At 38.6% G+C, this 25,672-nt stretch overlaps 1 protein-coding gene across 1 annotated transcript; it reads left to right on the top strand.

Annotated features, from left to right (window-relative positions):
* Positions 1 to 6,029: 6,029 nt before the first annotated feature.
* LOC137278499 (protein unc-45 homolog B-like) lies at positions 6,030 to 25,588 on the top strand. The gene is made up of 21 exons (XM_067810857.1): positions 6,030 to 6,109; positions 6,887 to 7,088; positions 8,037 to 8,212; positions 8,861 to 8,950; positions 9,261 to 9,428; positions 10,899 to 11,106; positions 12,046 to 12,213; positions 12,636 to 12,804; positions 13,190 to 13,259; positions 13,644 to 13,736; positions 14,151 to 14,285; positions 15,107 to 15,201; positions 15,982 to 16,123; positions 18,380 to 18,520; positions 19,297 to 19,412; positions 19,538 to 19,604; positions 19,915 to 20,028; positions 20,667 to 20,782; positions 21,497 to 21,614; positions 22,703 to 22,849; positions 22,976 to 25,588. The coding sequence occupies exons 2-21, from the start codon at positions 6,887 to 6,889 to the stop codon at positions 23,258 to 23,260; spliced, it is 2,820 nt and encodes a 939-aa protein (XP_067666958.1). The 5' UTR covers positions 6,030 to 6,109; the 3' UTR covers positions 23,261 to 25,588.
* Positions 25,589 to 25,672: the final 84 nt, after the last annotated feature.

Below are 25,672 nucleotides of genomic sequence, written 5' to 3'. Positions count from 1 at the left end.
AATGTAGGGTGTATTTGTATCCATGTCTGGACGACAGACTAATCAGGACCCCGTTTCACAAAACTCTCGTAAGCCTAAGATCTCGTAACGTTTCTCGTAGCATCCCTACCTCCTATACTGTAACATAGGGAGTGGGAATGCTGCGAGAGAAGTTAAGACATTTTAAGCTGAGGAGAGTTTTGTGAAACGGGGAGCCCGGGGCTTTATCCATATAGCAGGCATGTCGTATAAAAGTTCAAAGCGGCGTGAAACATGACTCACTCGCTCACCAACGATACCATAAAATAAATAAAAAACTCCGGATGTTTCTACTGGTCGTGATGTACGTCATTCTGTACCCTCCCCGCGTTATGAAACACATGTATATCAGCTGAAACCGTTGTTAGCTCCGTTAATAGCCTCTGTTACCTTTCATTAAAAATCCCCGTCTCGATTTTCAAGTGATTATAATTGTTTTCTTCCAATCAAAAACGTTATTCCAGTACTGACGTCAATAAACGACATTACCCGTTAATCTCGACTGCTGGTGTTGAATTATTTAATTCAGGTTCAAGCATTTGTTTCTTATGAAATACATGATCGTTTTTAAACTTGGAGTATTTCCGGGAACAGATCTGTCCCCTAGGCACGTTGTAGTTTAAGGACTGTGAGTGTGACAAATGAATAATGTATTTAGCCCTGATCTAACGGGAACGCAAAGTCACTCAATGCATGTGGAAACCCAGTCACATTTACTTGTTCTAGCCGTGTACGTCGACATTTCTCAAGTGATCTTATATCGGACGCCATGGCAAATTAAATGGGTACTTATGGTGATAGAAGGGGGGGTGGTTTTGTTTCGTTTGTTGTTCAAAGCAACAATCAGCAATGTTCCAGATACTAGTACAAGGGGGCTAAATAATCGAATCTGGGCCACACAATCCAGTGATCATCATCATGAGCATCGATCTACCATGTGAGATCTACCATATGATTCCGATAATTTCCTTTTTCGGAAAGCAGGGGTTGCTGAAGACCAATTCTTACCCGATCATCGCGGTTAAGAAGTAGTTGGCAGTGGTAGAGTGTATATGAGAACCTGTCGTTTTCTCTGAGGGGGGTGAACAGGACTGACATTTTTTTTGCTACGAGTGCTAATGTACTTGGTTATAACCTTTACATCATATCCGACAGACAGTCCCCAGCACGCGCGCATGGGTTCCATGGTGACCGATATTTCTTGTATAACTAGGTTTTAGTTCACCGGAATTCTCATCGGAATTTAACCTAAAGCAAATTCTTGAAACACACAGTTTCTTTTCTTCTTCTCTGGCGACCTGCGACCCGCTTGAGATCATGAAGCGGTTCCTGACTGTTACTGAATGATCGACTTTTAATAAAAATGGAGACTGTGATGAAGATATGGTTGGATGGTACCCGGTTGATCAGTGGGTATTGGAAAGGGGAATGCATACATTGTCAGTGTATTGCAAGTGCATTCGCATTTTGTTTTAACTTGAAATGTGTTGTACAAGTTACATAAGTAAAAATGGAGTCAATAGTGAATATATCGTTGGGCGGTAACTGGTAGATCAGTGGGTATTGGAAAGGGGAATGCATACATTGTCAGTGTATTGCAAGTGTATTCGCATTTTGTTTTAACTTGAAATGTGTTGTACAAGTTACATAAGTAAAAATGGAGTCAATAGTGAATATATCGTTGGGCGGTAACTGGTAGATCAGTGGGTATTGGAAAGGGCAATGCATCCATTGTCAAAGTGTATTCACATTCTGTTTTAACTTGAAATGTGTTATATAGATTGCAGGTCACACGTGTACATGAAATAGGTGTATTTTATGACCAGCTTCGATTACAGCATTTCTAAGCCATTTGGCAACAGTTGTGTGACTGAGACGTTCATCTCCTGTGAGCTACAGTCTTCGCACATTTTATCTCCGCTTCGGTGACTTTTGGGACTGGCTTTGTTCAGACTACACCAATGGCGATAGTCCAAGCACCACAACGGGAAACACGGCTGTTTGTAAAACCACACTTAGCAATATTCCACCTACGTGGCAGGTATCTGGAAGATAACAATTTTCTAGTTTATAATAGAATGTGAAAAGGTTACAATTCACCTTCAAACTTATCCACTGTATCAACTACCTAAGGGGAACCAACTGCCAAACCATATGCAGATGAAATACACGAGGATCATGCATCAAATTGCTGAAAAGTATGTGCAAATATCTGCATATGAGTTGAATCCTCTGAGTTTAGAACAGTCGCTTGAAGTAGGAGGTTACATTTACTCTAATGAGTCTAAACATTTGATGGGAAGTACAATAAACGTGTGAAGCCCGAGATATGTGTGCTGCACCACCCAATTAAAGTATAGAATTGTTACCATAGTGATGACTTTTCTGTACTTGATTCACTTAGATATACATGTACAGCGGTCTGTGGTACGTGACGTGAAGAGGAGCGTGTTCCAGTGCAGGGAGTGAGTGTGTAGAGATAGGGCGCCATTCGGTAATCGTCTTACACAGCCGAGGGAAACACGTGTGGGCAAATTGTCAATAACCTTTCACACATTATGCAGTTTAACATTGTGGTAGAGTGAAATGTATTTCTCAAGTAAGTAACAACGTTAACAACAGGTTAACAGCATAAGAAATACATTGTGTGTACATAAGCACTGTCCGATGCCTGGCTTCTGGAGAGGCCTGGCAGTTTATTGTAGTATTACACATAACTTAGGATATAACACTGACAATTTACAATGTATTCTATGTATACAAAATATCTATATTTTTATCATTGTAGTCGGTACTGGAATCCTAGCACATGAGTATCTACAACCAAATTTAGATCCGCTAAGGACTTTAGTGCCAAGAGGTGGAGGTGGGCAGTCAGGATCATTTACTGAACAAACACACAATCATTATTGGTTTTGATCATTGAAGACTATTAAAACATATTTTACAGAACCCCGGGACACTTACATGAAAATATACTCCTTTATCTGTTGATATGTCCAATCTATTACATTGTCAGCTTACAATATCTTATTGTGAACAGATGTGCTGTTAAATACATGTATATACTGTTTGGAAATACGGAAGAAACATTTTAGAATATTTTTGAACAGGTTCAATGTTGAATCCGATTGATTTAAAAAGTAATTATTAAGTAATTATTGAAACGTGACATTATATGGATATTCACAAACTAATTCTCATAGTTTGATGCCATTATTGATATTTACCTTGTGATATGTGTCTTAGCCTTTACACGGTTTGAATGCTATTTACTTTAAAGTAAAACAGGTCTTGTTTGCCAGTTCTTTAAATTAAGTGTTCTCTCCCCAGTTAAAAAATGTACACCCTACCCCTTCAAATGAGTTGAATCCTGTGATTTTATACAGGTCTTTAACGTTCATAGCGCACACCTTTAACTTTAACTGAAATATATGAAACTCGGCATTAAACCTGACTAACGAGTTTATCTTGACATAATTCATTCATTCATTGTCGCCACAAATCTTACACTGCGTATTTGTTCGACAAAACATTATCTTGTTTTTCACCAGTCACATAGCATGTTAGATGAGCATCAATATATTGATAATACCGTGAGTGGTACAGCAGACTCAGTCTATTGACTCCGATAACACTGATTGATGAGGACACTTCAAAATCCTGTTCCGCAAGAATAAAGGCTCTGTTTATTCACTTTCGAATATGATATGGTAGCGGACAAGGTGTACTCCAATGTTCGATGGTGAATGGGAAAACAGACACAATAATTTGATGGGATGTACTTGGTACGAATATCTTAGTATTTGTACTTTTTGCACTCCATCTATGTATTGATTGATGTTTAGTTTTCGGTCTAGCAGCATCACGTGACAAATGACCCTCAAAGGCTTCAATGAGCACCTGGCATGAAATCACATCCGGGTCCCCAGCTGGCAACACACACAATCACGCTGACATGGTAATTACCCAATTCTCATTCTCAGTAGATTGGGAGATAATAGAACCCATGTTTCTACTCCCCGTGAATTCAAACACGGCCTCGTGAATAATGGTGGTTTTATCTTACAAACTGGTATGAACTGTAAATAATTTACAGAATGGTCATAATATGAATTATCGATTGTATTCAGAAAGCATTCTAAGATGATGATTGTGTGGGCATCAACATCACCACCATCATCATCATCATCATCATCATCATCATCTGTAGCAGCAGCAGGAGCATCATAATCATCATGATCTCATCAGCATCGTTTCCTCACAATATGGCCGATGTGACGTAAAACCCAACTCAACTCATCTCATCATCATGCAGACGTGTAATCAAGACCACTTTTTTTCCATTTTGGTATTATTTTTCTTCGTACATACATTTTTTTAAATAGGTCTATTCGAAAATGACCACAGAACCGAGAAAGTATTGGAGATACGTCCAAGGAGAAACGACATATTCAGAAAATTATTAATGACACAAGATAACATTATGAATCATCTCATAATTTACACTGGGTATGGATATTTTCTACATGCATTTCCTTTTTCATCTTGGTATGTGTATACCTAAAAGTAAACATTTTCAAAATGTAATCGTTCTTAAATACTGTTTCTAATTTGCATGTGATAGTATGTTGCTGTCCTTGATTAAAACCATGTCACACAAGTAAAGAACAATGGTATATACAAATAGGAGCATGTCGTTTATGAATAATCCGGGGTGGTTTAGCAAACCTCAAATCTTAGCCAGTCAAGATTAGTGAGCCCGTGCCCTTTGTACATCTGACTTTATACTATTATCTATTACCAAACGACATATAATTAAGGTCTTCGCGCATCAACCTCGTTAATTGTATAAACTATAATATCTTTCAGATATATACTCTTCACAAAAAGTAGGGGAATCTGAACTTTGAAGTCTGGTAGAAAGAAAACCCATTGAGGAACGTTACAATAACATTCATCTTGTGTATGCAGCATCATTTCACGTTATCACCACACGCAAACACAATGCATGGGAAGCACGCGCACAACGTGGGAGCCTCCTACACGTGCATGGGGTGTCATTAAGAATCTTGACGTTTTCCAGGCAGGTCGATAAATTACTGTAGATCATTTTTCCGATAATTTTCTTGCATCTGTGCATGGTCAAGGTTTTCAGGGTCACATCACACACTACTGACTGAAAATTGTAAACCTGAAATTTTCATGTCATAGTCCAGTCACCTAACAAGGGAGATAACTGAACGAACAGCTTCGATTGATAGAAATCCACGTGATGATGCATTCTCATAACATTCATTATTATTGTATCAATATTGATTGAATCTCACATATCTCCCAGTTCCGACAATCATACATTGAAAGAAAAGTCCCCCTACTTTATAAAAGAATATATTTATTATCTTTAGGAGTCAAGATTGTAAAAACGAGAATCGGGTTTGCTGAGTTGCATCGCTGTTTTTTGTGTTTTTTCTTTTGTGATTACAAAATGATAATGTAAATTTCTTAAATTTTTCATCATGATATGAATGCTTAAAAAGTTTTCCATTTCTGTAATAAAAATCTCTTCTCTGAAAGTTTAACGCATCAAGTAAAAAAATGTGAAATTCGTTAAGACAAACCAAAGTCATCATTTATCATTCAGAACAATAAAAGACCAGCACGAAATAGGAGGTAAATGTTTAATTGAAATCCAATGCTCAATAAAATGTTAATGTCGTAAAGTGATAAAAGTGTCAGGTTACGAACACCCTCCGATTCCAGGCAGCTTACATCTCAAATTACCGTTACCATATTTGGAAAATGTCCTGTCAAGGCGAAAATTAGAGTTATGCCCCTTTATAGGTGACAGTTATTTCAATGACTGAAAAGTTAGTCATCGTTCACAAAGTAGCAACATTGTAGTGAAAACACATCGTCAACAACCCTCCGCCCAAATTGCAGTTTTCCGAAAATCAACGAGTGGCTGGAATTCTTCTGGAATATTCTACGAATAGTTATAAGAACTCTCACAGCGGAAAGAACAGAAAACATTTATTTCCGCTTCTAGAAGACAGGTGCTCGTGTTAGCTGTTCCGACTAGTTATTTGAGGTGAGGTTATTATTTATTATTTTATTCACGGAGAAAATTCGTTGTATATGTCTCTCATATGCAAGACACGAGTTTTTACCACGGTACATGTGGGCTAACTAAACGATTCAGTGGTATACCAGGGACAGTCGGTTATTTTACACTACAAACGATTCACTTTAGAACGATAGACATAGTATAAGCATTCATATGGCGTGGAACATTTCTACGCATCCTCTAGGATTAGATTTTAGAATGATAACAGCACGGACACATTTGTTTTTGCTCAAATATTTCTAGATCTGTTAATTGCACGAGTGTCAGGACAGAAGTGCACCATCCTTGCTCCATGTGTTATTAAAATATTTCCATAACAGTTGTGATGGCACAACCATCAGTAACCATTATCCGTAAAATCCGTCCAGTTGTGAAACCTTTAAAGGGTTTGCGGCTCTAACTGCCATAAATATTTTTCTAGGTGCTTACAATTACTTGACATAGGCAAAAACATTTATCAGAGACATTTTACTTTTTTAGCAATGTGTCATTAAATGCTGAGTTTTATCCCTATGGTTCATGTGTGTCATGATGTCCCCATTATATGTGATATTATATATGTTCACATTTGAACAGTATAACACCATAGGTCATATTATATTTATATGCAAATCTACACACTTTTTAATGTAAGTGTTTTATAAAAAGGATGGTATTTTTAGTGTATATTTGCATCCAACCTAATTCATTCACCCAACCAGATGCATTGTAAATATATGATTGTACTTGTATGATGTGTAGATGGCTGACTCCAAAACACTGAAGGAAGAAGGAAACCAGCTTTTCAAAGATGGCAAAATCGACAAGGCTTTAGCCTGCTATACACAAGCTCTGGAACTCGGGCCCTTGAAGGAGGCAGAGCAGTCAGTCTTGCACAAAAACAGAGCAGCTTGTTATCTGAAGAAGGAGGAGTATGAGAAAGTTATTGATGAAGCAACAAAATGTAAGTTCTGACACGTTTTCTACTCTGAACAAGTTAAAGAATATTCAGTTTCATTTTAATCTGATTGTAGTTGATCTGTCATGGTGTGAAAGATTAGCTATAGACATATGACACATTTGAGTGTTCTTTAGTGTAGTTTGAGTAGTGTACATTTTGACCATTAATTTCATTAGGGACATAATATATTATTTATATGATTATAATATGAGGGCTATACATCAAGAAATTAGTCAAAATATTTATATTTGTGAAAAATTCTGTGTTCTTTTAAAGGCATTGGGTGCCAAATTACACATAGATCTCTATGACAGTGGATGCAGAAGTTTTGTCACACATACAAAACAACATCCTCGATATCTACAGGGTATGTGTTCTGCTAAATCTCCACTATACCCTGGCTGCATCGACGACTCAGGTGGATGAATTTCTTACCTGAATTGGCTGGCTTTTTGTCCACTCAGGTGTCTATGCTGGGAAGTTGAGCATACTAATCACAACTCATTTTTGCTTTTTAAATTAGAAAACCTATTAAAAGTGGCAGCCCAAAGGATGTAGAGATACTCTGAAAGAGGTAGAAGGAGTTCTTGCCTGTTTTGTGAAAGTTTCGAACCTGTCAATTTGTCTATGATTTCCCTCAAACCTGAGTCACACTGCAAACAAACCTTCACAGCTGCAACCTCTGTCGTTGACACTGGCAAGCTCAGTTGTAGTTGTGGCTCAGCTGATTCACTACTGTGAGAATGCGTAACCAGCAAAAGGAGGTAATAGCATTTTCCGACTGAGCCGTATATGCATCCAGGGTATAGTGGAGATTGATCAGGACGTATATCTGACTCTGACTCTCTCTCTCTCTGTGACTCTCTCTGTGACTCTCTCTCTTTCACACACGCACGCACACACACACACACATGCATATTATGATTCTCCATGGTTTGTTTGATTTTACAGCTCTTGACTTGACTCCCAATGATCCTAAGGCTCTGTTCAGACGTTGTCAGGCATATGAAAAGCTGGACAAACTGGATGAAGCTTTCAGAGATGCTGCAGTTATCATGAAGATAGACCCCAAGAATACAGCCGTGATCCCTATATTTAAGCGGCTTAATCCAATAATCCAGGAAAGGGTAGGACAACTTGCTACTGTTGTTGTTGATGATGGACAAAATTCATATAATAAATTTGTGTCAATATTGATTTTGACATTCGTCTTTTGAAATAGTATGTGATACAAAAATTATATCAAGTTAGAATTGGTCATCGCAAATCTGTGCTAGTTGAAAGATGGGCTAACAGGATCAAGTGTCCGATGACACATGTTATTATGTCCCAATTGCACAGATTGATGCTCATGATGTTAATCATAGGTTTGTGCATGGTGCCAAGAAACAGACAAATATGACTGAGAAAATATGAATGTATGATGAGTTGCCAACTCATTCAGTGATGTGTTGTGAGTAATGTCACCAATACAGGGTGCAACAGAAGTTAGGATGTTGTTCCCAGTGTTCAGATTGTGTTTGTTTGTTTGTTTGTTTCTGATGCTGCAGTCAGCAATGGTCCAGCTATATGACTGGTGATTGACACAAGTGTCAATCTACCTAGTCTATGTTTCAATGACATGCATCAACCAACTCAGCATCCTAAACAAGCATGCATATCCCATATCTTCATGTTGTTATGGTAGTAATAAGAAATTATGAAATGAGTTACAAAGTCTTTGCAGAAATTAGCTACTATGGAACAGTGACTATCTAATGTGCCTTCTTTTTCAGTCTAAGACCCGTGACAGTACAGTCTCAAGAGTCACACAAATGTTCAACTTTGCTTTTGACAAAACAGTGGAACTTGAAAAGAGAAAACAGGTAGGCCTATACCATTTGTTAGGACCTTCCTACATGTCATCTTGATTCAATGTTTCGGGTCTTTGATGGGTACGTCACCATTCTTGATTTATTGCCAGTGCGCCACGTTCTCATTACCATTTTTCATGCAATATACTGCTGTCATTTTGTGAAATACATACAAGTCAGAAAATATTTACTCATGAAAAGAACACGTTTCATAACACATCACCATCCTCTACCTTAACATTATTTACAGATTTGAATGTCTCTAAATAAATTGTTGCCATACATGGAAATCAGCCATGTACTTCAAAGTTCCTGTTTCCAGGCCCTGAACAACCTGATCGTGTTAGCCAGAGAAGAGACGGGATCAGAACTGATTTGTCGTGAGAATGGCATCGTAAAGCTGATGGCAGTGTTGGAGGAGAGTCAGGTGGAGATTGTTCAGGCCGCAATCCGAGTCCTCTCACTCCTCAGCAAAGAAAGCATGAAAAGGGTAAAGTATATACAATCAAAATACTGCTAGCTGTAACAATACTTGCAGTAAATGTGTCAATGTAATAAACACTTACCAGACGTCCCGATAGTGATTTTTGTATACAATGTAGTGTTTGAATATGAACCAAAACACAAGAAGTAAGTTTGATGAAAGTATTGCAGACAAAAACTTTTTAATTCTTGTGAATACTGTTAGCACATGTCAGCATATTCATAAGTACATGTTGTACATTTCGTATTACCTCAGCAATATGAACACACGTTTTTTTACTTACCCTGCAGATGAATGGCTTCTTTCAGGAAGTGGACGATCAGATTTTTCTTTATCCTGACTCATGTTTTATTGCTTATCTCTCTTCCACTTTGTTTGACAGTTACGTGAAAACCTGAATCTCTTAGTTCCCTGGTGAACCATAAAATCACTCATGAAGCGAGTTACCTCCCTTTTCCAGCCAAAACTGTCTCGTGACTTGAGCCCAGCTCTCATCACTCTCGTAAAGTCTAAACTAGACCTTACACTGAAGAGATAAACAATAAAGCGTGAGTCAGGATATGTATAAAATGTCAATTTCATCATAGATATTGCATATTTGTAGGACAGATGGGTGAATTTTTCTAAATTTGCAGTTCACCTTTAGTAAAATTAGATTATGTTGAAAATGTATCACCAAATAAGTTGACATTGCAAGAATATAACCTGATTTAAAGGTATGAATGTTTAGTACACTTCAGCCATGTGATAGGTGGGAATATGTACAAACAAGAAACTTCACAAAATGTAGTTTTTATAAATAATGAATAATTTTTCTCTGATGATACATCTATGTATCTGAAATGGGATCCCTATCTTTTGACTTTAGAAAAATCTTAGCAAAACCCACACAAACACATCCATTTGTCTCGAAAATGACATTAATGCCAAATCAGGTTTTGCACATACAGTCAGTCATGTGATCTTTGCATCGAAGTTTTCTTCATTGGCTCATGTTTGCATCAAGAATTGAAAAAACACTTTTAAACCACAGTTCTAACGGTACTTTAAATGCCATGATTGTCAAATGTGCAACATGACCGTGCCGTTGGCTGCACGAACCAGGGCTGAGATGTTTAGAGGTTGACCGTCCTCACAGACCATTCAAAATGTTTTGCCAGTCTCCATTCTCGATGTCCATATTGTGATTTGACATTCTGTATACCCATGTTTTGGAATGGCGGTGTAGCCTAATGGAACTGATTGTGGCACTGTCAGTGTATCAAGTACATCACACAAATCGAGGCAATGAAGTAGTAACAATTTAACCATTTTGCCATCTCTTGTTCATTTATAGTGCCCTGAAAAAAGAATGTGAAGTTTCTTTTTTGACTCAGTATATGAACCTCTTTACCTGTCTAGACTCTTGTGACTATTGTATGTGTACTCAACATTGATGACACTATTTTTTCTTAATCGTTTGTTTGCGGTTTTCAGTCCAAGGCAATAGCAGACATAGTGTCAGTGCCGAAGATTCTTCGTATGTTAGGATCGCCCAATGCAGAAATCTCAGACTCGTCGGCAGTGTTGACTGGGAACATCATCACCTACTACACTGGGGTGGACAAGCACCGTGAAGCTGTCAAGAAGTATGAAGCTGACCGGAAGAAAGGCGAACGTGTCAGATACCCACAGTTTCAAATTAGTAAGTCACCACCCAGTAGACAGCTTTACATGTTTCTACATACAGCCATACTTATTCTTGTACATGGCATGCAAATTATGTTTGAATTATTCTTTAGATTTTTGTAACTAAGAATTCTCCTCATTTTGCGTAATGTTTTGTATGTATTATTTGAAAACTGAACAAATTATTTCATTTATTCTTCTAGATTGGTCAGTATGTTGGTTGGTTCGTTGACGCTGAACTCAGCAATATTCCAGCTGAATGTCGGTTGAGCAGTGTTCTAGTTAGGGATCCACTATGAGGTCAATATGAGACGTATCTCAAATATTGGGTAACAAATAGGGCTGCAACGATTCTTTCAGACCTCGTTTCAATTTCGGTATTGGACCCCTGATTCAATCATTTTAATTCTGTTCTTCATATAAGTGAAACGTCAGATTTCATTTAACCCTCAGAGTTTACTAAACAAAACAAATCACACTGAAATCCTTTTCCAAAATTTGACACGGAAATCAGGAATGTAAATGATGTAACAGCACTGGATGGAACCAATTTGTTCCATCGCCAAGATATGGCTGATGCCTCTCATCAGCTGTTCGAATCTAAAGTGTATCTTTATTACAATTATTCACTGGAATATGATGATTATCAAAAATTGAAACAAAGGTGTCAAATTTGATTTTTCATGAATTGAACCAATTCGTTGCAGTTCTAGTTATAAATACAATAATAAGACAGTAGTTGATCAATTGTTCATGATATTTCCCAAAACATCAATAAATATAGTCCTTGACTCGTTTTGACCATGCTGATTGTGCTAATTTATCAGGACAATGACAGGTCACGATGTTACTGTCAAATTAAATAAACCATTGTTCTAAGGTGATCTGTTTTAGAGTTTGGTAATATATATTTCTGGCATGTCAGTTCAACATCGCATGATGTATCTGTTTACAGAGGAAGAAGACGAAAGCTTTGTTGACCAGGTGTTTCTGCTCTTGATCAACATGGTTGGCAATGGGAAGGTGTCTGCAGTGGGGCGAGACAATGCCATTGAACTACTTATCAAACATGTCACCTGGAAGGAAGGCGTCAACTGGACCAACAAGTTTATCAAACACGAAGGTATGAGAGAGCATGAAGCTGCAGTTTCTGATATCAAGTCACTACATGCATATGAACCATAGATATCAATGTTAATAGATCCCTTGATGCCTAATTGTTTCCTATGCAGAGTTGTGTCTTCTTTCCTGTTAGAATCTGCTAATGTTTGACCACATGAATACAATGCTTGAAGCCCATTTCTGGTGTCCCCTACCATGATATTGCTGGAACATTGCTAAAGTCAGTTAGCACCATGCTACTAGTGCTTTTAGATTCAAAAATGCAGTTAGCAATTTGTGTTGCTTTAGGTGTTTCTCTATCAAGTAACATTAACCTTCTATCATGGCATGTTTCTGAAATACTGTTTACAGTTGTATTCTTCCCAGCTTGCTTTACTTCAGTGTATAGTATATGACTGTTCAACTCACTTATTCTTGTCCTAGGTGTTGACAAGCTCCTGACAGTGGCTGGCACTGTGAAGGAGTATCATACACTTCCTGTCACAGAGAATACACGCATGCATGCCTCTGTGGCCCTGTCCAAGATCTATGATGACCTTAGCAGTGATGGTTTGAGGGACAAGTTCAAAGACCAGTGTACAGCATTTTTCAAGTAAGTGTGGATGATTGTTAATGTAAGTGCAGCACACAGGTTTTCTTCACATACTTATAAAAGATTGTATTCCATCCTTGTCTGTAACTTTCATGCTTTGTGTATACAATGGCTAAACAACAGGCCATGTTGAGATGGTGCATTGTTGGTTGCTTTTTCAATCACCTTTGATCCTTTTTAAAATTGTCATTGTCCATTAGGCCAGTCTCATGAAAGCATGTGACATGGGAGTACAGTTGTAAATTACATGTTCCCCTAACTCACACCTAGTGATGACAGTTGCCATATGTTCTTCTTGTACAATGCCTGTCATACCGGGGAAGGGTTGGGGAGGGGGTTTAGTTGCTTCATGGTTAAAGTGCTTAGTGGTTGTGCTTTCTTTCAGGGAACTGTTTAGTGAGGAAGATATGGAATCAAAGGTTGAGGCCATTGAGGGAATCTCCACCTTGCTACAGGTAAACCTGACATACATCAACTCATCTTTTTTCAGATATTTCCCTTGCCTCTTGTTTTAATCTTGAGCATAAAATCATAGACATAGTGTCTGAATAAGCATTGTCAGAAACTGCATCAGCTACATGAAGTTTCTGAAGTCTGGTGGAGAAGGGTCCTGATGTGTGTATATACATTCTACTGACAATTGATTTCTGATGACATGAAGCAACCGTCGTGTTTATGATCCCTTTTTGTAAGGTTTGTTAGAGGATTTTATTATTAGGAACATTTACCACGTTGCTGTGTAAGCAACAGAATTCCAATGTGCCTTGTGGCAGGGACATGTTGTATAACTTACTTTCCTGGCTCCTCTTGGACTAACAGTTTTGTCTGGTTGGTTTCAGGGTCCATTTGAAGTAGGCAACTTGATCCTGGGTACGCAGGGAGTCACCCAGATTATGTTTGCTTTGGCCAACAGTGAGAGCAGGCTCCACCAGGTGAGATAACACAGTTGTAATTGTCAGTCAGTCTTCAGTATGCTCTGAAGATGCCTCTGTATGTATAGATGTTATTTCAGAGTAATTGGGGTCAATGAAGACTGTTCTTTTTATATATCATTGTAGTATGGTAAACATACAGTGTAATTTGTTGCAGAGTAAGTTTGATGTAATAGGGATTCATGTTGAATGACATTGATGTTGAATACAGTGTCAAAATACCATAGGAACATACCCTTGAACTGAAGTAAATAAGTACTTTTTGTGAAAAGTGTTTTTTGCCTAATGTCCTAGCCAGGGAACTTAGTTTCAAATCCAAAGTAAATTCCTGTGCTTCACCATGTTCTCTGCCTTGTTTACTGTTTTGAATCGAAAAGGTCACTATCAGTCTGTTTGTGTCTTGTCTGATCACAGAGGGTTGCAGTTGAAGCTATAGTCAATTCAGCCTCCAAGAAGGAGCGATGCTCTGGAATCTTGAAAGATGCTGTGCCCATTCTGAAGGGTCTGTACCAGTCTGCTGATGATCACATCCGGGTCCGAGCTCTTGTGGTAGGAACCCTTCAGTTTCTCATATACTCGTTTACACAATAAACCTATCATGGTTATAGACCATTGGTTTGGGTGTAACTTGTTTTTCATTTTCATGATACTAACCTATTTTACATCTTCGTAGTAAGACCAAGTCAAGGATGTTCGCTTTTATTTTGGTATGATGGTAAGTCTGATATAACACAGCAATGTTTTTGTTGAAATATAACATGAAGGAAGCAGTGGTCATGCCAGTAACAATGAGGGCATATTGCGATGATCATCCAACGACCATGTCCTGACTGAGCTTACATAATTGTTACTAATATGTGACTGGACAGAAATAAGAAAATTATTGATGAGCTTGGTTTATGATGGTTTATTGGTAAACTCCTACAAGTGTGTATATGGGCATTAATCATATAGCTAAGGCTGGTGCAAGCTGACCAACCAATTTGTTCCATATGGGATATGGCCGATGCCTCTCATCAACTGATTGAATCTGGAGTGTATCTTGATTAGATTTCTACGGTTGTCAGCACCATACCTTTGATTCTAGGTTTTACCAGTGTGGCTGACGTATAATATATGCACCATGTCGTGAAAAGAGCTGTTTTCTGATTTGCACAGGTGTTAAAGCCATCTCACTAACCCATTCACTAGAGACCCACCCTCATACAGGTTTGCAGGACTAATCACATGACGGTCTGCGGACCATAAAACAGACACATGCCCTGTAGCAGCTGATGTTAACATATTTTGGCTTGCAAGATGTATGTGCTGTTGATGCAGATTATTCAGGATTCAAAATTCAGGATTTCATTGTGGGATTTCTTTTACAGGGTTTATGCAAACTGGGCAGTTTCCATGGCAGCGATGCCAGTGCCAGGCCAATGGCTGATGGATCCAGCTTGTCACTGGCAAAGTCATGCAGAAAGTAAGCAATCATTTCCATGGAAACTTCTGTGATTGCAGATTTGCTAACTGATGGGATACATCACCTTAACAGTTATTCTTGTCAGTGACTCAATACATGATTTCAACATCCTCGATATCTCCAGGGTATACATTCCAATAAGTCTCCACTATACCCTGCATCTACAGGTTGGCCCGATAATTTTATTATGTCCCTTTGTTGGCTCTGCATTCTCACAGTAGCCAATCAGCTAAGCCGATGTTACAACCGAGTGTGACAGTGTCAACAAAGATCTGTGAAGGTATGTTCACGGTGTGGCTCAGATTTAGGGAAAATTATACAGACAAGTTGACAGGTCTGAAACTTTAAAAAAATATATGCAAGAACTCTCTTTCATTGAACTTCTGAATGGTTTGTGTTGCCAAGTTTAATCAGTTAGATAATTTAAAAAGTGAAAGTGAGTAGTGATTGCTAAGCTCAACTTCCCAGCGTAGACACCTGATGAAAAGCCAACCAAGGAGGTAATAAATTCATCGGGCTGAGCTGTAGGTGCATCCAGGGTATAGTGGAGATTCATCGGAACCTATGCCCTAGAGATGTCGAGGATGTACCTTACTGGAGTTTATATAAGCTTGAAATCAATTTTCAGATGACCAGATATTTTAGCCCATCACAACAAATGTGCTCTTCAGTAATCATAATAATGAAAATATGCGTAATTACACAATTTGAACAGATAATGCATGTCTGCTTTAATGAATAGTTCAAGATTACCATGACACCAGATTCCTGATTTTCTAGATTTTTGACCAACCCTGCTAAAGATGTTGACCTGAGGAAGTGGGCGACAGAGGGCCTGGCATACCTCACCCTGGACGCGGATGTCAAAGAGGAGCTGATAGATGACATAGATGCCATCAAGTCCATCTTTGATATAGCTAAGGTAAGACTGCATGATACATAAGTGTGATACAATAAATATACATGTTATATGATATATAATCACCCAAATGATAAATTTGTTAGAATCCCTTACCCAATGCATAGGAGTAACCACAAACAGTGTCCTTTGTATTGTCTTTACATAATGTCCATTATGTAGTCACCGGTCAAGGTCTTGATTGTGTCCATTGTATTGTCTCTAGCCTATGTCCACCGTATCTCTAGATACTAGCCAGTGTCATCCATTATAAGTTGTTCACTGGTCACAAGCGGGGACACGGGTTGATGTACTTTTGGGCTTAGGGAACATAAACCAACATCAAGGGTACATCAACCCATGGGCCCCAAGGGACCAGTGAACAATCTATGTATCTTACCAAACACATGACCTCTTGGGTGCCACAGGCACATATATGTCCTTCATCGCCAACACTCACCTTGACGTCAAATAAAATTCTAAGTATGTCACTCGCACAAATATACATAATAGTTTTGAATTCTACAGGAACTTTCCTGTTTCTTGATACCATCCACTATTACCTCAGACAAAGCTAAACTTCTTAAAATAACCTTGCAAAATATGCTTCATCGTAAATCTTCGCCATTTTAGACACAAGAAGAAATCGCAATTCACAGCGTTATTTGCTGCATTTTTGTAATGTGAAAATCTGATAATTACTGTGAGTATTGAATTTCAAAAATAGCATATTAATGATCACTGATATCATGTTTTTATGTAAAATGATAATTCTGAAACGTTACTGATGAACCCTGAATCTGTTGGGATGTTTTCAAAAATACACTTAAGCAAGCACCGAATTGTGCTTTCTGCCATATTGGAAAGCCAGTATTGAGAAGCCAATTGCATCACATATTTTTCGTAGTCAGCTGCCACAAATGCATCACTGAATTCCATTTTAGAATCAGATTACAGATGGTCTTTGTCACCAATACCAACTGTCTAGAAAAAAACGAAACGGAAGATATGGGGTGTAAACAAGCGCTGTGCTCAAAAGACTACGCTTTTTTGGAAATGTAAACAAAGAAAAATTCCGATTTTACACCATGTGGCAATTTTGGAAATTTTCCAATAACCAACCGTCCAATCATTGCTTACTACGACTCAGTACGTTTAGAATATCTAGGGGAAGAGTATCGTAGCAACAAATAGCAAACTAAAAAGAAATACCATGCAATGATTTGATAATTCATAAGAAGTTTTCCGTGCAGCCCGATGCCATGATTGAAGCAAAATCCTGCTGAACGACAACGGTAATGATCATCATTTCTGGCTCCTCTTATTTACAGTGAAAACAATCAAAAACGTATAACAATACACAGATAGTCGGAATCAGTCTGATTACTTACATCACATATTTATGTACAAACGATCCCTGAATCAAGGGAAGAACCCATGCAAAGCCCTGTGTACCCTTGTCAACGAAGCCCTGTGTACCCTTGTCAGCGAAGTGGGCATTTTGTAAGAATCGATCATCGATAGTGATGTCATACGTCAACATTGTTTTACATTTTAGGTAATTTCTTTGAGGTGAAGGTCGTTTGAACAAGAGTAAACACAATCGCCCTATCCTTCTTATTACTCTTTCACTATTATGATGTATATTTTGCGTATCAACTATCGGTCAGATATTTTTTCGTGAAAATAATTTCAGTATCTACATCAACCCTTACACATGTGTTAAAAGATCAAACGTAGCCATTACTACAATATGTGCTTTAGGTCCTGTGATGTACAATATTCAATGCGCTGGGACTAGTATTGAACTTTCATATGAACAGTTTAATAAACAGCGATTTAATTCAACCTTAAAAGTAAAAGTAATAATATTAATGAAAATGATTTATATTTTTTATGAAATGTACATGCACACACATTTGAAGGAATGTTAATTTAGAACTGTTTGAAGCAATTTGGATTTGTTTGGTGCAAATCTTTGTTGTAGCTATTGCTAGATTTTGCTTACAAGAAAAACAGATTTAAAGTACTCCCTTCCCTCGATTTGCATTTGCAAAACATCGGTAATTTCCATACATCATACATAAGTCAATGTTGTTCAAAATGAAGTATCAAATGAGTTGCCATTGGCAGTGGGGTACATTGAAAATAGTAGAAGAACGCTTAGCCAATCAGAAAACGACATTAATGTGTGCAGTATGATATAAATACTCATATAATCTCTCACAGAGAGAGCATGTCATCATCATTATGTTTATGACATACTGACTTTGTCTCCAGGTGAAGGAAAAGAATGTGGCCTATGCGGCCATCACTGTCATGGTTAACCTCACTAATAGCTATGACAAACAGGAAATCATGCCAGAACTCATCGAACTGGCCAAATTCTCCAAGCAACATGTGCCTGAAGAACATGAAAAGGTTTGTGCAGTTGTATTTTTAATATTTGATTTGACATTTGGTGATTAACTTGTAATTCTTCTACAAGCATCGTCAACAATATTGACTGTTACTTGTTATATTTACTGTCTGGATTACTTGATATGAAGGCACTGATGGTGAAGTGTTGATGGTATTGTATGAATGAATGTTTTATGTCAACAAATGGATAATCATAGTATTCCATGATGCATATCTCTTGAACATGTGCCACAGTCCTTTGTATGGGGCTTCAGAGTGGAACTAGTCCCAGCTGCTGGCAAACAAGGATCAGTTGGACCGGCACAGACAACATGTTTGGAAGAAAAAGGCAGTGGATGGCAATGCACAGACCATTTCGTTTGTGAAACTGAGAGCAGATGTAGATTAGTGCACACACAGTGCACGATGATGAAATTGATTCGAAGCATAGCTGCACACACCTTGCTCATAAGAGGCACATGGTTGGTTATATTATATCCTAGAACCCCTTGCTCACAATGGCAAGCACCAGTGGGTGTCTCTTATCCATGCCAGTACGTGACAATTGTCAGATCTGTGCTCAACTTCTTGTTTGCCAGTAAATATGCTGGTCAAGAGAAGCATCACGATGGATTGTGATTATATACTTTGTTGAATACATGTAATCATACCCCAATGATGTGAATTGTTGCTCACGGCATCGGTCACTCGGCTGGCTAGTGTAGTTTCTTAAGATTGCTCTTGATATTGCTTAATGAGGCATTGTAAATGAAACAGTTTATATGTCATTCTTTCAGGACAAGATGGAGTTTGTGCAGGCTCGCATCCATAAGCTGGTGAAGGCTGGAGCTGTAAATGCCTTGGTGGCACTGTCTACCACAGACAGCAACAACAGCAAGGAGCTGATAGCCAGGTAGTCCAGCCAGAGCTGTAGCTGTGTCTAAGCCAAATGTGATAAATATGAACAAGGAAATAAAACCAAAGATCATTTTCTTTATTAATTACTTACAAATCGTACATGACACATTTCTTTTGCAGGGTTTTCATGAGCATTGCTACTGAGGAGAGTCTGCGTGGTCTCATAGTGCAGCAGGGAGGGGTCAAGGTAGGTGTGGCTCAGAAATATGTAGACTTAGATGCTATCAGTCATTGGTTGTGAAGGTCAACCTTTGCAAATTGGTGAATATTTCAATGATTCATGAAATATTTGAATAACCACAGAAAGAACCTTATTTTAATAATTATGCCCAATGAGGTGTTACAGATGGTCCACCTGTTTATAAACGAATCCCATCAGCAGAGAGCGATGCATCAGTAAATTTGAAATTCATCAATTCTGTATTCCAGTGTTCTAAGTCACTGCCATACAATGTCCTGATCAAATGTAGTGTTGTAATTATATTGAATGTTGCCAGGTGCTACTACCACTTTCCCTGAAGAGCACTGAGGCTGGAGAGGTACTGGCAGCCCATGCTCTCGCCAAGATTGCTGTAACCATGAACCCTGAAGTAGCCTTCCCTGGCCAGAGAGTAAGTGACATGCTCACAGAAGCAGCAGAATCAGATACTTTTTCTGCTCAAGTACATTGCAGTAGTGGGTCATGTGATCAGACTCATTATCCAATGGAGAAGCTGTATATTGTGTCAAATGTAGTGAGCCACATTGTCATCAGTATATGTAACTTTTAGTGGGATTGTCTCCATGATATGGTGTATAGAGCTTCTGCCTGGAGAGCAGAAGATCGCTGGTTGATTCCTGGCTGAATCAAATAACAAATTACAAGATTACAAAATTACTATGTATTACAATTATTTATTGTTACTCTTCCTGGTGCTCAGCAAGGACTCGTCACTCAGACATGAGTACATTAGTCTGTAACACTGTAATGGTGAGGAAGAGAGTTGGGTTTATGCCTGTTTTAGCAATATTACCAATATCTTCTGGTCAAAAGAAGTGGGCTTCACACACTGTACCCATGTGAGAAATCAAACCTGGTGTGACGAGCAAACACTTAACCCCATGGCTACCCCACGGCCCCTGTGCTTTAACTAACAGGCATGATAGACTGACATTGTGGTCAAGATTAATTATATGCATGTGTACATTACAAACTGTTTCACGACTTCTGAAGCCCATGATTGTGATATCCATTCTGCCTCTGTTACAGATGTATGAGATTGTCCGCCCAATGGTCAGCTTGCTCCATGTGGACAGGAGTGGGCTGCAGAATTTTGAAGCCCTTATGGCACTTACTAACCTTGCTTCTGTCAGTGACTCTGTCAGGTGAGAGAAGGTTTGCTTTAATTTAAACGGATTTCAAACATGTTTATGCTTTATTTATATTTCAAGGAAATGTGAACATTCATTAAAGCATTGACTATACCACTCTGGATAGGCCACAACCAGATGTAGGATGCAATCACTGAAGCTGGCCAACCATAAACAAACAAATAGATTCATATCGAAAAAGCTGCGGAGCATCCTGTGGAGAATCTAATGGCTGGATAACATTGGCCTCCACTATCTATGACAGCTGCAAGATGCAACTTGATGCCTTAGTGTTCTGGTTAATGGCTTCTTTCCAAATGTGGTTTGTTGTTCATGTCAGTCTCTGGACTATCTTGTTTAGACCTGATTATATTTACAGACCACACCATTCAGCTGGAATATTTCTGAGTGTGTTTTAGTCAACAAACAAACATAAACGTTATGTGCATGCATGCAAGTACACACAGGAGCGTTTGCACATGACAAGGACATCAGTGCATCATGTGACGTGTTACATGGTGATTATTATATTACCAGGAGCAGTCAGTTCAGTTATTGTATCTGTTGTTAAGCGTATGTGTTTGTTCGGACTTCTATGCAGTACTTATGAAGGAAGAGACACAGTTGCAGTGAATGTAGTATTTCTGAATATCTTTTCTGAAAGTCTTTAAAGGAACACAGATTTAACAAATGATGAATGTAACATTAAAATTCGTCTTTGTGTTTCAGAAATCGCATTGTATCCGAGAAGGGAATTCCAGCTATTGATAATTACATGTACGAGGATCATGAAATGTTGAGGCGAGCAGCTACACAGTGCATGTGCAACATGGTCATGAATGAAAAGGTTAGTAGTAGTAGTAGTAGTAGTATTAGTAGCAGCAGCAGCAGCAGCAGCAGCAGCAGTAGTAGTATAGAAGCAGCAGCAGTAGTAGTGTAGCAGCAGCAGTAGCAGTAGTATAGCAGCAGCAGCAGTAGTAGTAGTAGCAGCAGCAGCAGCAGTAGCAGTAGTATAGCAGCAGCAGCAGTAGCAGTAGTAGTAGTAGCAACAGCAGCAGTAGTAGTATAGCAGCAGTAGTAGTATAGCAGCAGCAGTAGTAGCAATAGCAGCAGCAGTAGCAGTAGTATAGCAGCAGTAGTAGTAGTAGCAGCAGTAGCAGTCGTATAGCAGCAGCAATAGTAGTAGTAGCAGCAGCAGCAGTAGCAGTAGTATAGCAGCAGCAGCAGCAGCAGTAGTAGTAGTGTAGCAGTACTAGTAGTAGTAGTATTGTAACAGTAGTGGTGGTGGTGGTGCAACTGTACTAGACGTAGTTGTTGTAGTAGAGTAACAGAGGTAGTAGTAGTGGTAGTAGTAGTAGTAGTAGTAGTAGTAGTAGCAGCAGCAGCAGCTGTAGTAGTAGGTTTTGTTCATTGTAAGCTGTTTTACAGTGTAATAGCATAGTAGTAGCAGCAAGTGTAGCAGCAGCAGCCTCAATAATCGCCAGGGTATACATTCCAATAAATTTCCATTATACCCTGGATGCATCTATGGCTCGGCACAATGATTTTATTACCTCCCTTGGCTGGTAGTTTTTCCAATCAGGTGTCTGTCTACCAATCACAACTCACTTTCTTAAATTATCTGATTAAACTTGTCGACACAAATGATGCAAAGGTACTCTGTAATTTTCCCCAAATCTGAGTAGCACTGCAAACAAACCTTCACGGTTGCCACCGCTATCTTTGTTGACACTGGCAAGCTTAGTCGTAATAGCGGCTTAGCTGATTGACTAGGCCGCCAGTAGATGCATCCTGGGTACATGTGGAGATTCATTGTAATGTATACCCTGATTATCGAGGCAGCCGCAGCAGCCTGGATAGTAGTGACCTGGGTAGTAATAGTGCACTTGAGCACTAAAGCATTAAATAATGTTGTTCTCATGTACATGTTTTCAGGTGATCAAGCTGTATGAGGGGGAGAATGATCGTGTCAAGCTGATGGTGTTGTTCTGTGGTGAAGAAGACCCAGAGCTGAGACTGGCAGCTGCTGGTGCCATTGCTATGTTGTCATCACTACCAGCAATAGCGAAGAAGATTTTACAGGTAGGCAATTCAGAAAGATCTGTCTTCTTGCTCATTGTTCATCAATATCCAGTGCCACGACACTTAATTGATTTCAAACAGTATCACACTAAACTAATTAAATTTGATGTAAAATGACTGTTGCAGGTTCATGGGTGGTACGAGATCATCCAGGGACTGGCTGTGGAGGAAGATATCAAACTCCAGCACCGGGGTTGTCACATCCTCAGAAACTTAATGGTCGACCGCGAAACTGCTGAGAAGATTGTAGCATCTCAGGACTTTGAAGTGTTGATGGCTATCACTATGTTGAAAGATCCCCAGCGCGAGGCTGCCACAAAGTGTGCAAAAGAGGCTCTGGAATTGGCAGAGGAGCATGGTCTCATCAAATCCAAGGCCTCCATAGAAACGCTGGAGGAAGAGGAGGACTGAGGACAGATGTCTGTACAACAGCTTCTCTCGTAAACACACAGAGGATGTTTCGGTTGAAGTTCCCAGGCATGACCATCATGTGAACCTGTGAGGAAAGTTCAGTTCCTTTGATTTTGCTTTCTTACTGGAGGAAGAAAATCGTGCAGGGACATATATGGATGTCTGATTTGTCTCTGTATGTTTAGAAGACAATAGTTATTTGGAAAACATCATCTCAGGGGCTTGCTAATGAGCAGAGCTGAAAATATTTTCATTCTTGGTCCAGCTGTATAATTGTCCATTGCTTGTCTATTTAACAAGACTGAAACAGTGTTTATCATGTATAAAAAGAGACGTGTGTTCTTAAAAAGATGGATTTATCCCAAGACAAGTAGTATGTGCAATATATGTGATCATGTTTTAGTGAGCTATATTGAGATCATCTGAAACAGTTTAACCTTCATGGATGTGTAGTAAGTCTCCCAGTGCCACACTGACATACTTCCTCCCACCACACACTATGACCACAGGGAATTGAAGATGGTTCAAACACTTTCAGGAAGATCGTTTTGTTCACCAGATCATGAGTAATACCATCTCTTTCCGCAAGGTGTATTCATTTGCCCTCAATTATGGGTAATCAGTTGTTCAGTAGGTGCCATATTTTTAATGGAGGGAAAAGACTGCAGCAAAATGTGTTAAGAAATTATTGATTTGTTTCTTACTACGGTATGGATGATACTGTGGGTATGGTTGTACTCCAGTACTGTGATCAGTTGTCAAGACAACATTCTTAGGAATATGTCATGTTATCATGATTCCAGTGTTGACATATACAAGTATTATTAGTGAACAAACCTGAGAGATCTTAATATAGTTACAAAAACGATATCATTGAAAATGTACCAGATACATTAAGCATATTTAATATGTTAGGTGTTACATATTCATTCACCTCATTTTTTAATACGTTGATGAATTTGAACATATCACACCTTCCTCATCAAAGACCATTGTTTTGTACTTTATAATATTCAGTGCTACATGCAGGAGATGGAAGCCATTTTACTTTCTGTCATTAGTAAGATGGCCTGAGGTCGGTTTGTTTTGCTCATCAGACTTTTGTCGTTTGAAATAATTATGTAGAAATTGATATGCCCTTGTGGCAATTCATTTTAATGGCTGGTGTGTTGTTTCATCTTAATGTTTGTGCTAACCAAATGTTAAGATGTTTCTTGGTGTAGTATTTCTGATGGAACTGAAGGATAACAACCATCATTGCCATAGAGATCAAGTATTTACTATCACTTCAGATCCGATTGGGCTGCTGTTCTGTAGCCTAGTGGTTAAACAGCTTGATCATCATGCTGATGACCCTGGTTCGCAAATTTGAAGTCCTTTTCTTGTATTTCCTGGAATGATATTGCTGAAATATTGCCAAAATTGGTGTAAAACTAAACTCACTCAGATCTGATTGAGACATGGTTTACCTTGGAGTGCCTCATTCTTGTAATCATGTTTATCTATGCAAATATGTATACCGGTACAACTGTAGTCAGGCCAAGATACATGACAGACCCATATCACACTAATCACATCCTGCTTTAAAAGTATAGCGAGTAATTGAAATATGTACAAAACAAGTGTAGTGTTTTCTATTATTATATACCAAACCAGGTATTTTAATAAACTGGTGCATACTTGTCCCAAGGACTGGTCATTGCCACATTGAGCCTGTTAGACAATGAAGTAGAGTATTGTGTGTTCATCTAAGTTTTATGGCAACATGTGTACATGGATACAAGTGTACTGTTTTTGTGCGGGATGTGGCAATGTTTTAAGTTAACAGATATATGAATTTATCTCTGTAATGGTTCATTTCTTATTGGGATCAAAATCAATCAGTAGCCAGGATGAACAATGCATTTGTTCAGCTATTTGGGGAGTTACAGTAACTTTAATGCAGTATATTTGAAGTTGTTACATTTATATTTCCTTTTCAGCAATGACTCAAGCCAAAATATTTCAATGACATGTAATTAATATATTTTGCTTATACAGTTGAAACCACCAAGTGAAACTTGTTTGAATGCCGTGTGTAGGTTGTGTCCACTAGGCCTTCATCGAGACAGATAGCTGGGTTTACCTGTCCCAGTCTTTGTTCAGCATGTACAGTCACCGTATGACGGTGGTGCTCAATAAATGTTTGGGCAGATTAGAGCATATACCATTTCTCATAGTATGTGTATAAAATCTATCCATCACTGGTAACTTATCAGCTGTGTGTGTGAATCTGAGATGACCGAGCGTATTTATTATGGATTGTCAATAAATTTTGTAATACCTGTTTGATGATTGTGTTTGCATTTTCAACTGCAAATATCCATTTTGGAGCTACCTTTCAACAAGGTACTTTGTGATAGGCTGGATGAA

The sequence above is a fragment of the Haliotis asinina genome, chromosome 3 (genome assembly GCF_037392515.1).
Source record: "Haliotis asinina isolate JCU_RB_2024 chromosome 3, JCU_Hal_asi_v2, whole genome shotgun sequence".
Classification (NCBI taxonomy): Eukaryota; Metazoa; Mollusca; class Gastropoda; order Lepetellida; family Haliotidae; genus Haliotis; species Haliotis asinina.
This window is presented reverse-complemented; position numbering and strand designations above follow the sequence as displayed.

Coding starts and splice junctions, on each gene's coding strand:
- LOC137278499 (XM_067810857.1), top strand. CDS start 6,887: ATGGCTGACTCCAAAACACTGAAGGAAGAAGGAAACCAGCTTTTCAAA. Junction 8,213..8,860: donor ATCCAATAATCCAGGAAAGG/GTAGGACAACTT, acceptor CTTCTTTTTCAG/TCTAAGACCCGTGACAGTAC. Junction 13,260..13,643: donor GAATCTCCACCTTGCTACAG/GTAAACCTGACA, acceptor GGTTGGTTTCAG/GGTCCATTTGAAGTAGGCAA.